The sequence below is a fragment of the Thamnophis elegans genome, chromosome Z (assembly GCF_009769535.1).
Source record: "Thamnophis elegans isolate rThaEle1 chromosome Z, rThaEle1.pri, whole genome shotgun sequence".
Taxonomy (NCBI): domain Eukaryota; kingdom Metazoa; phylum Chordata; class Lepidosauria; order Squamata; family Colubridae; genus Thamnophis; species Thamnophis elegans.
In genome coordinates this window covers 5,590,589-5,606,525 of record NC_045558.1, presented here as the reverse complement: position 1 = coordinate 5,606,525, position 15,937 = coordinate 5,590,589, and the positions used below count along the sequence as shown (strand labels likewise).

The 15,937-nt window shown below is 39.6% G+C and overlaps 1 protein-coding gene across 3 annotated transcripts in view; it reads left to right on the top strand.

The window, feature by feature from the left end:
• The window catches only part of MINDY4 (MINDY lysine 48 deubiquitinase 4), a 109,154-nt gene that overhangs the window by 66,195 nt on the left and 27,022 nt on the right, over positions 1 to 15,937 (top strand). For all 3 annotated transcript variants that reach the window (XM_032237266.1, XM_032237264.1, XM_032237265.1), the window contains one exon: positions 10,647 to 10,710. In XM_032237266.1, coding sequence (XP_032093157.1) covers positions 10,647 to 10,710 — 64 coding nt within the window. The remainder of the gene's footprint in view (positions 1 to 10,646; positions 10,711 to 15,937) is intronic.

The window sequence follows — 15,937 nt, the reverse complement described above, 5'->3', positions numbered from 1 at the left end:
GGAGGCTTCCCTGAAGCCTCCAAAGCACAAAAAAAAATGGTCCTATGGGCAAACTAGAACAAACTTCTGGTTTGCTTGTAGGACCGTTTTTGCCCTCCGGAGCCTTTAGGGAAGCCTCCTGAAGAGGTTCCGGAGGTTGAAAATCGGCCCTACAGACAAACTGGAACAAACTTCTGGTTTGCTCGTAGGGCCGTTTTTTGCCCTCCGGAGCCTTTAGGGAAGCCTTCTGAAGGCCCCTGAATGCTCCGGAGGTCAAAAATTGGCCCTATGGGGAACCCAGAAGTTCGGGAATGGTGACTTCCAGTTTGTCTGTAGGGCTGATTTTTGACTTCCAGAGCCTTCAGGGAAGCCTCCTGAAGGCTGTGGAGGTCGAAAATTGGCCCTACGGACAAGCCGGAAGTCACCATCCCCAGGCTCCTAGAAAGACTCTGGAGCCTGAGAAAGGAGGAAAAAAACGTGTTAAAAGCAGGGGGGGTTGTCACTGATCACACGCATGCGTGCAGACTGGGGGGACACACATACATAGCATTATGGGTTTGGCACGCCGACACATGACCCCCCTGTGCTCCCCCCGCTATTGGCACGGCAGCCAAAAAGGTTTACCATCGGTGCCCTAAGGGCTAAGAGAGAAGAACTGGCCCCAAGTCGATTTTGTGTGTAAGGCAGGACTAGAACTCACCCGTCTCCTGCTGATTGGCCCAAAGTTAGTCAGCCAGTTTTCATGCCTAAGTTGGGACTAGAACTCATTGTCCCCTGGTGACTGGCCCAGAGTCACACAATCGTCTTTCATGCCTAAGCTAGGACTAGAACTCACTGTCTTCTGGTGATTGGCCAAAAGTTTACACAGTCAGCTTTCATGGCCAAGGTGGGACTAGAACTCACCATCTCCTGGTGATTGGCCCAAAGCCATCCAGTTGGCTTTCATGCCTGAGTCAGGACTAGAACTCACTGCCTCCTGGTGATTGGTCCAAAGTCACTCAGTTGGTTTTTTATGCTTAAGGCGGGACTAGAAGTCACTTCATCAGTGGAAGTTTTCAAGAACAAAGTAGATTAGAACTATTTGACCTTGAGCAGGGGGCTGGACTAGAAGATCTCTGAGTTCCCTTCCTGCTTACGAATCTATGTTCTACGTCTCCTGGTAATTGGCCCAAGGTCATCCAGAAAGCTTTTGTGGCAAGGCAGGACAACTCACAAGTTCTTGGCTTCTCCTGGTACCTTAACCACTGCACCAAGTAACCTCTGTGAAGGAGGGGCTGGCCCTAAGTCACTCCCACGGAGCTATCATTGTTGAGGAGAGACTAAAATCCAGATCTCCCAATTCCTGGTCAACTCTTGAGCCAGCAGATCATCACCTCTGGAACATCTGTGCCTAAGGATGAAGTAGAACTCATGCTTTCTTGGCTTTTTACTCACCATCTCTAACCACTATGTTGCCTAGTTAAAGGCTAAGAGAAGGGACAAGTCCAAAGTTATCCAGCTAGCATCCATGCTTAAGTCAGTACTAGAATTCAAAGGTCTCTTGGTCTCTGTGTCAGGGTTCCTATGGATGCCCTAATTAAATCATGAGTCCTGAGTCAGGCTTCAAAGGAAATCAAGTTATTTATTCGGAGCAACATGCCAGCAGGTACCCAAGTGAAGCCAGCTCTGCCCAACTATGACCCTGTTTCCCCCCCCCCCCCACTCCTCCCAGGGTGTGTCATAAATCACATTCTCCAATGGAGCACTTCCATGGTCTGTAGAGATTACTCCCCTCTGACTATTGCAGGTATCCTGGGAGACAGCCTTGAGAGAGGTGTGCGTGGAATGTGCTACCTTGTTGTGGCTGCTGTGCTGCTCTGTCAGTTATCCTCCCTCCTGCCTATTGTAACTCCAGAGCAGACCAGGGATGCTTTGTGAGTTGACACTCTGCCCCCTTGAACCATGATACCAAATTGGCTCCTACTTTATAAATTGATTAATTAATTAGATTTGTTTGCTGCCCATCTCGCTGGGAGGCAATTCTGGGCGGCTTGCAACACCAACGTCGTTTATGTCATAGCCTCAGGTATTTATGGCTTCACCACAAATGAAAGAGACACATTCTCATAATACATTCCCTTCCTCCCCCTTTTTTAATCAGGGCTGGATAGATTTGGGTTGTTGAACTCCAGGTGATGATAAGGAAAGGAGCTTCCCGCCACAAGTAGTCATCCAGATTTTAAGAGGCCTCTTTGGTGAAGAGCCTGAGATTCTCCTGTGAAAGGGAGGGGGGGGGGTCAGCGTTTCAAGCAGGTCAAGAGACAGACATGGCTGGGAAGTTCTCAGCCAGTTCCAAAATTTGTTTCTTCTGGTTAAATCTCTCCAGAGTTGGTGGCTTGAAAGTAGAACCATCTTGGATGAAAGGCAAAACCTGGAAATACGGCATCCAGTTTTGGTCACCACGTTAGGGGGGAAAAAAGGGCTTTGAGACTTTGGAAAAAGGGCAGAGAGGATCAACTAAGATGATCAAAGGCCTTGAGACGGAAATATAGGAAGAGCAGTTGCAGGAACTGGGCCTGGCTAGTCTAGGGAAAAGAAGGACTGAGTGAGACATGATAGCAGCATTTCAGTATTTGAGGGGCTGCCACAAAGAAGAGGGGGGTTCAATCTGTTCTCCAAAGCAACACAAGGTTGGACAAAAAACAATGGAAGGAAATTAACCAAGGAGAGAAGCAACCTGAAATGAAGGAGAAATTTATTAACAGTGACAATTAACCCGTGGAACAACTTGTCTTCAGAAGTTCGGGGTGCTCCATCTATGGAGGTTTTTAATAGAGTAGAGTAGGATAGAGTAGAATAGAATAGAATAGAAAACATGGATTAGAAAGAGTAGAGTAGAATAGAATAGTAAACATGGATTAGGTAGAGTAGAGTAGAGAAGTGTAGGATATGGTAGAATAGAATAGAATAGAATAGAATAGTAAACATGGATTAGGTAGAGTAGAGTAGAGAAGTGTAGGATAGGGTAGAATAGAATAGAATAGTAAACATGGATTAGGTAGAGTAGAGTAGAGTAAAGTAGAGTAGAGAAGTGTAGGATACGGTAGAATAGAATAGAATAGAATAGAATAGGAAACATGGATTAGGTAGAGTAGAATAGAATAGAATAGGAAACATGGATTAGGTAGAGTAGAGTAGAGAAGTGTAGGATAGGGTAGAATAGAATAGAATAGTAAACATGGATTAGGTAGAGTAGAGTAGAGTAAAGTAGAGTAGAGAAGTGTAGGATACGGTAGAATAGAATAGAATAGAATAGAATAGAATAGGAAACATGGATTAGGTAGAGTAGAGTAGAATAGAATAGAATAGGAAACATGGATTAGGTAGAGTAGAGTAGAGTAGAGAAGTGTAGGATACGGTAGAATAGAATAGAATAGAATAGGAAACATGGATTAGGTAAAGTAGAGTAGAGTAGAGAAGTGTAGGATATGGTAGAATAGAATAGAATAGAATAGAATAGAATAGAAAACATGGGTTAGGTAGAGTAGAGTAGAGAAGTGTAGGATAGGGTAGAATAGAATAGAATAGGAAACATGGATTAGGTAGAGTAGAATAGAATAGAATAAAATAGAATAGGAAACATGGATTAGGTAGAGTAGAGTAGAGTAGAGAAGTGTAGGATAGGGTAGAATAGAATAGAATAGAATAGTAAACATGGATTAGGTAGAGTAGAATAGAATAGAATAGTAAACATGGATTAGGTAGAGTAGAGTAGAGAAGTGTAGGATATGGTAGAATAGAATAGAATAGAATAGAAAACATGGATTAGGTAGAGTAGAGTAGAGAAGTGTAGGATAGGGTAGAATAGAATAGAATAGAATAGAATAGAATAGAATAGGAAACATGGATTAGGTAGAGTAGAGTAGAGAAGTGTAGGATATGGTAGAATAGAATAGAATAGAATAGGAAACATGGATTAGGTAGAGTAGAGTAGAGAAGTGTAGGATATGGTAGAATAGAATAGAATAGGAAACATGGATTAGGTAGAGTAGAGTAGAGAAGTGTAGGATATGGTAGAATAGAATAGAATAGAATAGGAAACATGGATTAGGTAGAGTAGAGTAGAGAAGTGTAGGATATGGTAGAATAGAATAGAATAGAATAGAATAGAAAACATGGATTAGGTAGAGTAGAGAAGTGTAGGATAGGGTAGAATAGAATAGAATAGTAAACATGGATTAGGTAGAGTAGAATAGAATAGAATAGTAAACATGGATTAGGTAGAGTAGAGTAGAGTAGAGAAGTGTAGGATATGGTAGAATAGAATAGAATAGAATAGAAAACATGGGTTAGGTAGAGTAGAGTAGAGAAGTGTAGGATAGGGTAGAATAGAATAGAATAGGAAACATGGATTAGGTAGAGTAGAATAGAATAGAATAAAATAGAATAGGAAACATGGATTAGGTAGAGTAGAGTAGAGAAGTGTAGGATAGGGTAGAATAGAATAGAATAGTAAACATGGATTAGGTAGAGTAGAATAGAATAGAATAGTAAACATGGATTAGGTAGAGTAGAGTAGAGAAGTGTAGGATATGGTAGAATAGAATAGAATAGAATAGAATAGAATAGAATAGAAAACATGGATTAGGTAGAGTAGAGTAGAGAAGTGTAGGATAGGGTAGAATAGAATAGAATAGAATAGAATAGAATAGGAAACATGGATTAGGTAGAGTAGAGTAGAGAAGTGTAGGATATGGTAGAATAGAATAGAATAGGAAACATGGATTAGGTAGAGTAGAGTAGAGTAGAGAAGTGTAGGATATGGTAGAATAGAATAGAATAGAATAGAATAGGAAACATGGATTAGGTAGAGTAGAGTAGAGTAGAGAAGTGTAGGATATGGTAGAATAGAATAGAATAGAATAGAATAGGAAACATGGATTAGGTAGAGTAGAGTAGAGTAGAGAAGTGTAGGATACGGTAGAATAGAATAGAATAGAAAACATGGATTAGGTAGAGTAGAGTAGAGAAGTGTAGGATAGGGTAGAATAGAATAGAATAGAATAGAATAGAATAGAATTCTTTATTGGCCAAGTGTGATTGGGGACACAAGGAATTTCTCTTTTGATGCTCTCAGTGTACATAAAATAACATTCATCAAGAATCATAAGGTGCAACACTTAATGATAGTCGTAGGGTACAAATAAGCAACCAGGAAACAATATCAATATAAACCGTAAGGATACAGGCAGAGTCACAGTCCTGCAGTCATAAGTGGGAGGAGATGGATGATGGGAACAATGCGTCTTTAAGTAGAGACAGGACAGACATTTGTCTGAAATGGTATAGAGCCTCCTGCTCGAGCAGAGGTTTGGACTAGAAGACCTCCAATGTCCCTTCCAGCTCTATCCTAATCGATCAATCAATCGATTAGATTGTCACACCGAGCTTCTGCAAGTTTCTGTAGCTCATGTGTTCCTCCATTTTCTTCTCAACGTCTTCCAACAACAATTCCCATTGGCCCCGCTCTGGTCCAAAACTCTTGAGGTCCTCCTCATTCAAATGCACTGGTTGACCTCCTTTGGAAAGAGGCTTTCTAACCTCTGGAAATGCAGGTTATTTCCTCTCTAGGAAAAATGATGGGAAACACAGATGTTGCTCCTCCTGCAATATCTTAGCCTCAACTCGGCGTTCCCAGAACGTTCGCAACCATGGATGGAATTAGAACTTCCTTCTATTGTCCACACTGGATGTCCCTGAGCTCCCGTCTGACGTCTATTTCATCCGTGATTTGGCTTCAAGCAAAGCCATGGGAATTCCACAGTGCCGGTCATTCAGGGAAAAAAATGGCCAGTGGCCGACCGATACTCAATATTATCTCACCAACTTTCCATTTTCTTCTTCTTCTTCCGGTCATGTTCGGGACTTGACATTCTTTGAAAGAGTCCCTAATATAAATCAACTCTTGGAATTGTTCTTTGAAGATGGCAGTTTATTAATATAAAACCCTTTTTAGTGAGATCAACTTGCTTTTCACGGCCACAGTTAAAAAGCTTTTTTTAGTCCAAATACTTCCTTGATATGCCGAGTTAAGCATTCCAGGGAACAATCACAATTATTCCTTGCTTTTATTTTTAGAATCAAGTTTTTTTTAAAGCAATCAAATATATATATATATATAAAAACATATATATATATATATATATATATGTTTATATATATATATGTTTATATATATATATATATATATATATATATATATATATATATGTTTATATATATATATATATATATGTTTATATATATATATATATGTTTTTATACATATATATATATATATGTTATATTTATGCTGATAAATAAATAAAGGGAGACTAGAATAGATCTATTTCAAGCTATTTAGCTCTCATCAGCTAGCCACACCCTTGTTGGGAATCGAACCTGTGCTCTATTGCCTCTTAGGCAGATGTGTTAACCATTGAGCTACAGAGCTCGACTCCTTATCAGCCTATATATATGTTTTATTTGTGCTGATAAATAAATAAAGGGAGACTAGTATAGATCTAGTATAGACTAGTATAGATCTGGCTTCAGCTGATAAGGAGGAGACCTGTGGCATAATGGCTAAGACGTTTGCCTAAGATGCAATACATCACAGGTTCGAATCCCAGTAAGGGTATGGCTAGCTGATGAGAGCTAAATAGCTTGAAATAGATCTATACTAGTCTCCCTTTATTTATTTATCAGCACAAATAAAACACAAATATAACAAAGGCAACAGTAAAAATATTGGGTTTCTGTCGTGATGGACTCTTGTGACAAGCCGATTGACAGATGATGGAAGCAGTTAGCTTCCTCCCATAATTGGGGCTTACCAGGGATTGTGACACTAAATATATATATCTATATATCTATATATCTATATATCTATATCTATATCTATATCTATATCTATATCTATATCTCTATATCTCTATCTCTATCTCTATCTCTATCTCTATCTATCTATATCTATATCTATATCTATATCTATATCTATATCTATATCTATCTATCTATCTATCTATCTATCTATCTATCTATCTATCTATCTATATATATATATATATATATATATATATATATATATATATATATATACTTAAAGTCACAACCCCTGGTATGCCCAAGTATGGGAGGAAGGTCACACTTCCACTCTCTGTCATTAGGCTCGTCACAAGAGACCATCCAGACAGAAACCCAATATTTTTTACTGTTGCCTTTTTGTTACATTTTTGTTATATTTATGCTGATAAATAAAGGGAGACTAGTATAGATCTATTTCAAGCTATTTAGCTCTCATCAGCTAGCCATACCCAAGTTTGGGAATCGAACCTGTGCTCCATTGCCTCCCAGGCAGGGAGTTAACCATTTGAGCTACAGAGAACGACTCCTTATCAGCCAGCCAGGGTGGGAGGTATATACTTCCAGGGTGGAAGTGTGACCTTCCTCCCATACTTGGGCATACCAGGGGTTGTGACTTTAAGTATATACCTCCCACCCTGGCTGGCTGATAAAGGAGTCATATATATATATATATATATATATATATATATATATATATATATATATATATATATATATATATATATATATATATATATATATATATATATATATATATATATATATTACTATTTAACTTTAAGATGTTATTTTTTTTCTCTCTCTTTTAGCTCAAATACTAGTTAAACTCCTTCGATTTTAGGGGGAGACCTATATGGCCGCTGAAAATGTATCCTGTGGTTTGGATTCATTTTTTTTTCTTTTTCAGTTAAAAGGTTTAAATATTTAATTTCTTTTTTTTAAAAAAATAACAAAAGGACTTGCAGCAGCCAGAGGATCAAAATGTACTGAAAGCTTTCCGTAACGTTATTACAAGTAGTTCTTAGAACAGTTTGTTCCGGGCTCATTCGAAGTTACAATGGAAATTGAAAAAAGTGACATATCGTTCTTTACATTTTCAACCATTGCAGTATCAACCCCCCCCCCCACATCCCCATGTGGTCACATGATCAAAATTCAGACGCTTGGCCACTGACTCATATTTATGACAATGCAGTGTCCCGGGTGATGTGATTCCCTTTTCTAACCTTCTGACGAGCAAAGTCAATGGGGGAAGCCAAATTCACTTAACAACTGTGTTACTAACTTTAACAATTGCAGTGATTCACTTAACAACTGTGGCAAGGCAGGCCGTAAAATGGGGCAAAACAACAAATGTCTCAATTAGCAACAGAAATCTTGGGCTCAGTCGTGGTCCCAAGTTACCTCTATTTCATTTTGTGAACATGAGCTGCAGCGGGCCGAAGTCAAAAGGATTGGATAAGATTTCACTGCATTGTGAGAATTATTCAGAAATTTGATGGGATTTGATGTGGGACTTCTGTGTATATCAGGAGTGCGTTGCTGCTGGCATTACTGCCGGTTCGGCACGCCAAAAAAAAAATTGGGTGCGTGCACACTTGCAATTCAAAAGATATGCGCATGCGCAAAAGTTAGAAAAAGAGGAAAAATTACATTTCTGTAGGGAAAAATGTTCTGTGAATGTGCAGAACTGAAAATCAAGATGGCGCCGCCGTAGGAGAACTGGTTTGGGGGCGTGGCAGGCCTGCCAGGGTCGCTGCCGGTTCCAGTGATCCAGGCCGCCAAGTTGCTACCGGTTCGGCTGTACCGGTCCAAACCAGTAGGAACCCACCTCTGGTGTGTATGTACATTCAGCGCTGGTTGGGAATACTTTTATGAGATGTTTCCCAATCTTGGCAATTTTAAGACGGGTAGACTTCAACTCCCAGAATTCCCCAACCAGCAGTTGGAATGCATCCATTTTAAAGTTGCCAAATTTGAACAAAAACTGCAGTCTACTCCGTTAGCCTCAAAGTTGCTTTTCAAAAGTCAGCTGGACATTCTTGTTTTTATTTCTTGAAGACGTTTCGCTGCTCATCCAAGAGGATTCTTCAGTTCTGACTGAATGGTGGAGGATTGCGGGGGGGGGATTTATACTCCTTGCAGTCACCTGGTCATTAGCGCTCTCTCTGAGAGTTGTTGCAGCTTCAACTTCCACCATTCGGTCAGAACTGAAGAAGCTTCTCGGATGAGAAGAGAAATGTCTTCAGGGAAGGGGAAAAAAAAAACTCCCAGGAAGTCCAGTTGACTTTTGAAAATGGATCCTGTGGTCTGGATTCATTTTTCTTTTTGAGTGAAAAGGTTTAAATATTTAATTTCTTTTTAAAAAAAAAATAACGAAAGGGCTTTCCGCATGGGGCAATCATAACCTGAGAACTATGATAGTTGCTTACCTTCTTCCTGACATCCAAGCCAAAAAAACCCCAAAATACTTCCTTGCAATTTAAGCAGGAATTGATTGTTTGATATGATGGCAGAACTAACAAGATGCTGTTAACAGGAATCTGCCCTCTCACAAGTAAAACCCAAATCCCTGGGATTAAATATCTATATATCTCTAGCTCTAGCTCTAGCTCTAGCTCTAGCTCTAGCTCTAGCTCTATCTATCTATCTATCTATCTATCTATCTATATCTATATCTATATCTATATCTATATCTATATCTATATCTATATCTATATCTATATCTATATCTATATATATATATATATATATATATATATATAAATGGCTGTCTCTCTCTCTCCCCCTCCCTCTCTCTCCCTCTCTCTCTGTATGTTGCAGCATAACTCTAGAACGCCTGGAGCAATTTCCACCAAACTTGGTACACAAGATGACTTACTCTCTGGAAAAAAATATTGTGGGGGGTAAGACACCCCTAACACCCCTTGGGGTGTTTGTTCTGTTAAGATACAGCCTGTTGTGCCTTAAAATGGCTTCTACTGTACTGCCATAAAATGGCTTCTACTGTACTGCTTCTATTATGCAGCTCAGTGGAGTTGCCATGGTAACGTCTTCACAGCACTCCACCAGGCGGCTCCTAACATTAGAAATTATGTTTGGTCCGGACATTTCCCCCCTATAAATAAATACCTGAAGCAATCCTGAGTTATCGGCTGGTAATTTATAATAATCTGTTTCATTGCAAGGCTACATTAACAAAAATCTTGGAGGTCTGATAATGCAAACTTCCCTCCGCCATTTTAACTGCTTGGGGTGAGATCTCCCAAGTTTTTTCCTCTCACGGTTTAGTGACTGCAGGCTCTTTACCTGATTGTTTTCTCTGCAGTATCTCCTTCCCACATCCCTCAAGGTCATCCATCATTACAGGCAGTCCTCAACTTACAACCATTCGTTTATTGACCATTCGAAGTTACAATGGCACTGAAGAAAAGGGACTTAGGACTGTTTTCCCACTTAACGACCGTTGCAGCATTCCCCGTGGTCATGTGATCAAAATCTGATTGCTTGGTCGTGAAAGAGGGCAAAACTCACTTAACAGCTGGCTTGGTTATCAACAGAAACGTTGGCCTCAATTGCGGTCATAAGTCGAGGACTCTCTGTGTTGATACAGCATCTTTCTCCTTCTATCCTTCCCCTGGCATTTCGTTTTCACTGTTTCATTGTTCTGTGCTCTGTTCACCTTCCGAGGGAGATAACCAGATTTCAAGCAGGGAAAGGAGAAAGGCACACCAGTTTCGTCAATTTAATTTTGATGAGGATCTTGTTTTTCTCCCCAACAGAGTCCGTGGAGATGTGGACGTCACCACAAACACACTGATCGGGGCGCACGGATACTGCACGCAGGTACACAGCGGAGCAGGGACCATGAGTTGGAAGGTGCAACTAAAGAACCTGTCCCTCCGGAGTTGTTACCCTGTTTCCCTGAAAATAAGACTTCCCCGGATAATAAGCCCAATCGGGCTTTTGAGCGCATGCGCTAAAATAAGCCCTCCCCCCAAAATAAGCCCTCCCTGAAAATATTCCAACACAGCAGCCGCCATGTGGTGACCACACTAGCCACCTCAAAAATAATAAGACCTCCCCGAAAATAAGGCAAAAGTGCTTATTGTGGGGTTCAAAAGAAAATAAGACCCTGTCTTATTTTGGGGGAAACACGGTAGTTACCAAGGGGTCAAGTCAAGGTCCCAGGTCCCACATGAGGGTAAATTACCTGATCAGTGTCACTCTGGAAGGGTCATCAACTCACTGAGCTGTCCTCGAGGCGATTAAGCCCATAGGGGCCCATAACGCAGCCTTCTCGGTGGTGGCCCTTTTCTGTGGAACATGTCAGTCAGCCGCCTTCCTACTTGCCGAAAGTTTCAAATATGGCTTCTTTGTGGCACATTTTTAGGAACTTAAGGTCTGACCTGCCTTTTATTTTATTTTACATTTTTTTTTATTTTTTTTATTATTTAAATTTTATTTTAATATTTCCTTTTATTATTTCCTTTTATAATTTATTTTATATTTTATTTATTTTACATTTTACTTTATCTTCCTATTTTTTATTTTATTTTCTTGCTTAACATTTTATTTCATTTTATTATTTCATTTAATATTTTATTTTATATTACCTTCCATTTTATTTTATTATTTTTCACATTAAACATTTTATATTCCACTTTAGCATTTTAGGAATAGTTTAAGGTGATAAACATATCCAACACACTTTCCTCTTAATTTTCCCCACAACAACTAACCCTTTAAGGTTGGTCAGGCTAAGGGAGAGTGATTAAAGTCAGCTTTACCCATCCTGCAGAACAGGTCATTTTGCAACAGTGACTCATTGAGCGACCGTTCAGCATAAGAAGGGCACTGAAAAAAAGTGACTTATGACTATTTTTCAGAGTTTCATCCATTGCAGCTGACTCACTTTTATGATGATTGCAATGTCCTGAAATAATGTGGTCCCCTTTTGCAACCTTCTGACAAGCCAAGTGAATGGGGAAGCCAGATTCAGATAGAAATCGGGTTAATTATTAATCAACCGCAGGGATTCACTCAGCAACTGTGGCAAGAAAGGTCGTAAAATTGGGCAAAATTCACTTAATAAATGTTTCACTTAGCAACAGAAATTTTGGAGGTCAATTGTGATCGTAAGTCAAGGAAAGAGCCAAGGTGGCGCAGTGGTTAAATGCAGCACTGCAGGCTACTGCTAGATCAGCAGTTCAGCAGTTCAAATCTCACCGGCTCAGGGTTGACTCAGCCTTCCATCCTTCCGAGGTGGGTAAAATGAGGACCCAGATTGTTGGGGGCAATATGCTGACTCTCTGTAAACCGCTTAGAGAGGGCTGAAAGCCCTATGAAGCGGTATATAAGTCTACTGCTATTGCTATTGCTATAAGGAATACCTGTAATTCCACTTTCATTTTAATTTCTTCTATGCTTTTCTTCCATTTTATCACCCAAGATCTGGTCTTTACATATACATCATATACATATACATATACATATACATATACATACACATACACATACACATACACATACACATATGTGTGTGTGTGTGTTAGCGTTCCAAGTATCAAGTAGAATTAAATCAGAGTCCAAGGCAAAACGATCCTTAAAGTTCCAATGTAATAAAGCAGACATCTTTGCACATCTGTGTTAATCCCAATTCTGGAAATGACATCAGAATCCCACCCAGTTAAAAGTTCATGATCTTGTCCCCACCCCCACAATCCATCACATGGTCCAATCTTCCATGCTGGTATCTACACCCAGCTGCTTCCCATCAAGTGTAAAAGTGCGGAGACAAAAGATGACCTTGGTCTTCTAGAAAAGAATGACAACAACACATTCCACAATCCTACTCCTTTCTATTCCTCCCTCCCAATTACTACACTAATGAAACAGCATAATGAAATAAGAGAGAGTGTAGGAGGCCAAAATTCTAAAAGGAATATAATTGCAGGCCTGACAATATATATATATATATATATATTGTGTGTGTGTGTATCTATGTATGTATCTATGTATGTATATACACAGCTGATAAAGGAGGAACCTGTGGCCTAGTGGCTAATGCAGCTGCCTAATATGTAATACAGCCCAGGTTCGAATCCCAGTAAGGGTATGGCTAGCTGATGAGAGCTAAATAGCTTGAAATAGATCTATACTAGTCTCCCTTTATTTATTTATCAGCACAAATGCAACACACACACATATTATATTATATTATTATATTATTATATTATTATATTATTATATTATTATATTATTATATTATTATATTATTATATTATTATATTATTATATTATATTATATTATATTATATTATATTATATTATATTATATTATATTTATTATATTATATTTATTATATTATATTATATATTATATTATATTTTTTAATTTTTAAACAAACAAGCACAGACAAACATAAAACATAAAACCATCTTCCAGTTACATATAGTGTGTCGATTGGTTTCAAAACTTTTGTGCTCTGATAGTCTTCATTTACAATTTATATAGAATCTCATATTATCAATCTGCTATATATGTGTACAATTATTATCATTGTTAAGCCTTTAATTGACTATAACTATTACTACTTCCTTTTATGTGAGATATTCTAAATTTGGAATAAATTTATATTATGGCATTTCATTACATCATCCTAAAACCATTCAATAGTAGAATACATGTTTACATTATATTCTGTATAAAATTGTTTATCGTTACAAAACTTTTGTGCATCCTTTCCATAGTCCTCACAATTTATATAAAATCTCATATTATCAATCTAGTATATGTATATATGTATATGTATATGTATACATTATTATTATTGTTAATCATTTATTTCACTATAACTATTATTACTTCATTTTATGTGTATTCCACGTTTTAAGTAAATTTAAATTATTTTTTTATTATAGCATTTCATTACATCATCCTGTATCCATCCAGTAGTAGTACAATCTTTTATCTGTAGTATTTGTGTTATAATTGCTTTCTTGGTAGAAAACCCAAAATCCAAAATCTGGTCTTGATGCATCCACCCCCTGCAATCAGCCAATCAATCAATCAATCAATTTGTCGCAGATTTGTAACTTTTCAGCACGCTTTTGTCTTTCGCTAATACCTTCTGTCTTTCACACATCAACAATTACATCAATCATGCCTTTTGATACATTTTGATTTACTTGTTACATGAATAGAAGCAGACATAACTTTTTTCTTTCTTTCAAAAGAATTGGATTTGGATTTGGATTTATTTATTTATAGGTCGCCCTTTTTCCTGAGGGGACTCAGGGCGGCTTACAATCAAAAAAGGAAGGGGAGTGTAGGACAATACAAAAAAAGAAATGTGCACAAAGTAAATTAGACAGTAAAACTCAACATTCACTCAGCATTCGGGAGGGGCAAAAATAAGATTATCCCCAGGCCTGACGGGCTAGCCAGTTCTTGAGGGCTGTGCGGAAGGCCTGGACGGTGGTGAGGGTACGAATCTCCACGGGGAGATTGTTCCATAGTGTCGGAGCCGCAACAGAGAAGGCTCTCCTCCGAGTAGTCGCCAGTCGGCACTGACTGGCGGATGGAATACGGAGGAGGCCAACTCTATGCGATCTGATGGGACGCAGGGAGGTAATTGGTAGAAGGCGGTCTCTCAAATAGCCAGATCCACTACCATGGAGCGCTTTATAGGTGGTGAGTAGGACCTTGAAGTGCACCCGGAGATCAACAGGTAGCCAGTGCAGCTCACGGAGGATCGGTGTTATGTGGGCGAACCGTGGTGCGCCCACGATCACTCGCGCGGCCGCATTCTGGACTAGCTGAAGTCTTCGGATGCTCTTCAAGGGCAGCCCCATGTAGAGCACATTACAGTATTCCAGCCTGGAGATCACTTGAATCAATTGATCAATTGAATAATTCAATTGAATTAAAAACATTTTTAAAATGCAACATGAAGTTAATTAAGAAGGAAAAGGGAGGTAGGGAGGAAGGAAAGGGAAAAAGAAAGAAAGAAAAGGGGAAGAGAAAAGTAAAAAATGAGAAAGAGGAAAAGAAAAAAATGTGTGGATTTTGATGTGGGGTGGATTATGGGAAGAAGATGCTTGTAGCTTTTAGGAATATAGGATTACTAAGGTTTAGGGGGGGGGGGGTTGTGTGTATCTGCTGTGATGAAAGTTGGATGTCACTATTTTTAATACTTCTTTTCTGAATCAGAACCAGGGGTGAGCTTCAAAAATTTCAGCAACTCTTTCAGTTCTCTGCCCGGTGTTCAGGGTTCCGAATAGTATCCAAAATTAAATCAGAGTCCAAGGCAAAATTTTGCTCAACGTTCCAATTTATTAAGAGAGCCATGTTGGCACATCTGGGAGAACCCAAATCTGAAAGCTTCCTGGTTTTCCCCACCCAGTTGAAAGTTCAAGATCTTGCCCCCCACACCCACAAGTCCATCATATAGTCCAGTGTTTCTCAACGTTGGCAACTTGAAGATGTCCGGACTTCAACTCCCAGAATTCCCCAGCCAGCATTCGCTGGCTGGGGAATTCTGGGAGTTGAAGTCGGGACATCTTCAAGTTGCCAACGTTGAGAAACACTGATATAGTCCAATCTCCCACTGCCACGCTGGCAGCTTCCACCCATCCAATTCCAGTCAAGTGCAGAGGTGCAGAGACAAAGGATGACCTTGGCTTTCTAGAAAGGATTTTGTTATGGCTGCATATCATCTAACTCCATACAATCACCCCTCCCATTTTCCCACAATAGAAAATGCATAACAGTGTGGCAGACCAAATACTTAAAAGAAAAGATGGCTGCAGCCGGCCTGACACCTGGTGGCTGGCTGGGTGTGGCCATGGTGGGCGTGGCCTAGTCGGACTCCTGCACCATGGCAGGGTAGCGCGATGACGCTTTTGGTCTCCACAGGCTCCGGAGGGTTTCCTTGCACCTCTGGGAGGGCGAAAACAGTCTCCCCTGGGCTCCGGAGGCTGGAAACAGGCATGGGGGTGTGGCGCCCCCCATGTCCCATTTTTGGTTTCAGGAGGCTTCAGGGAGGCCTGTTAGCCCAAAACGAAGCAC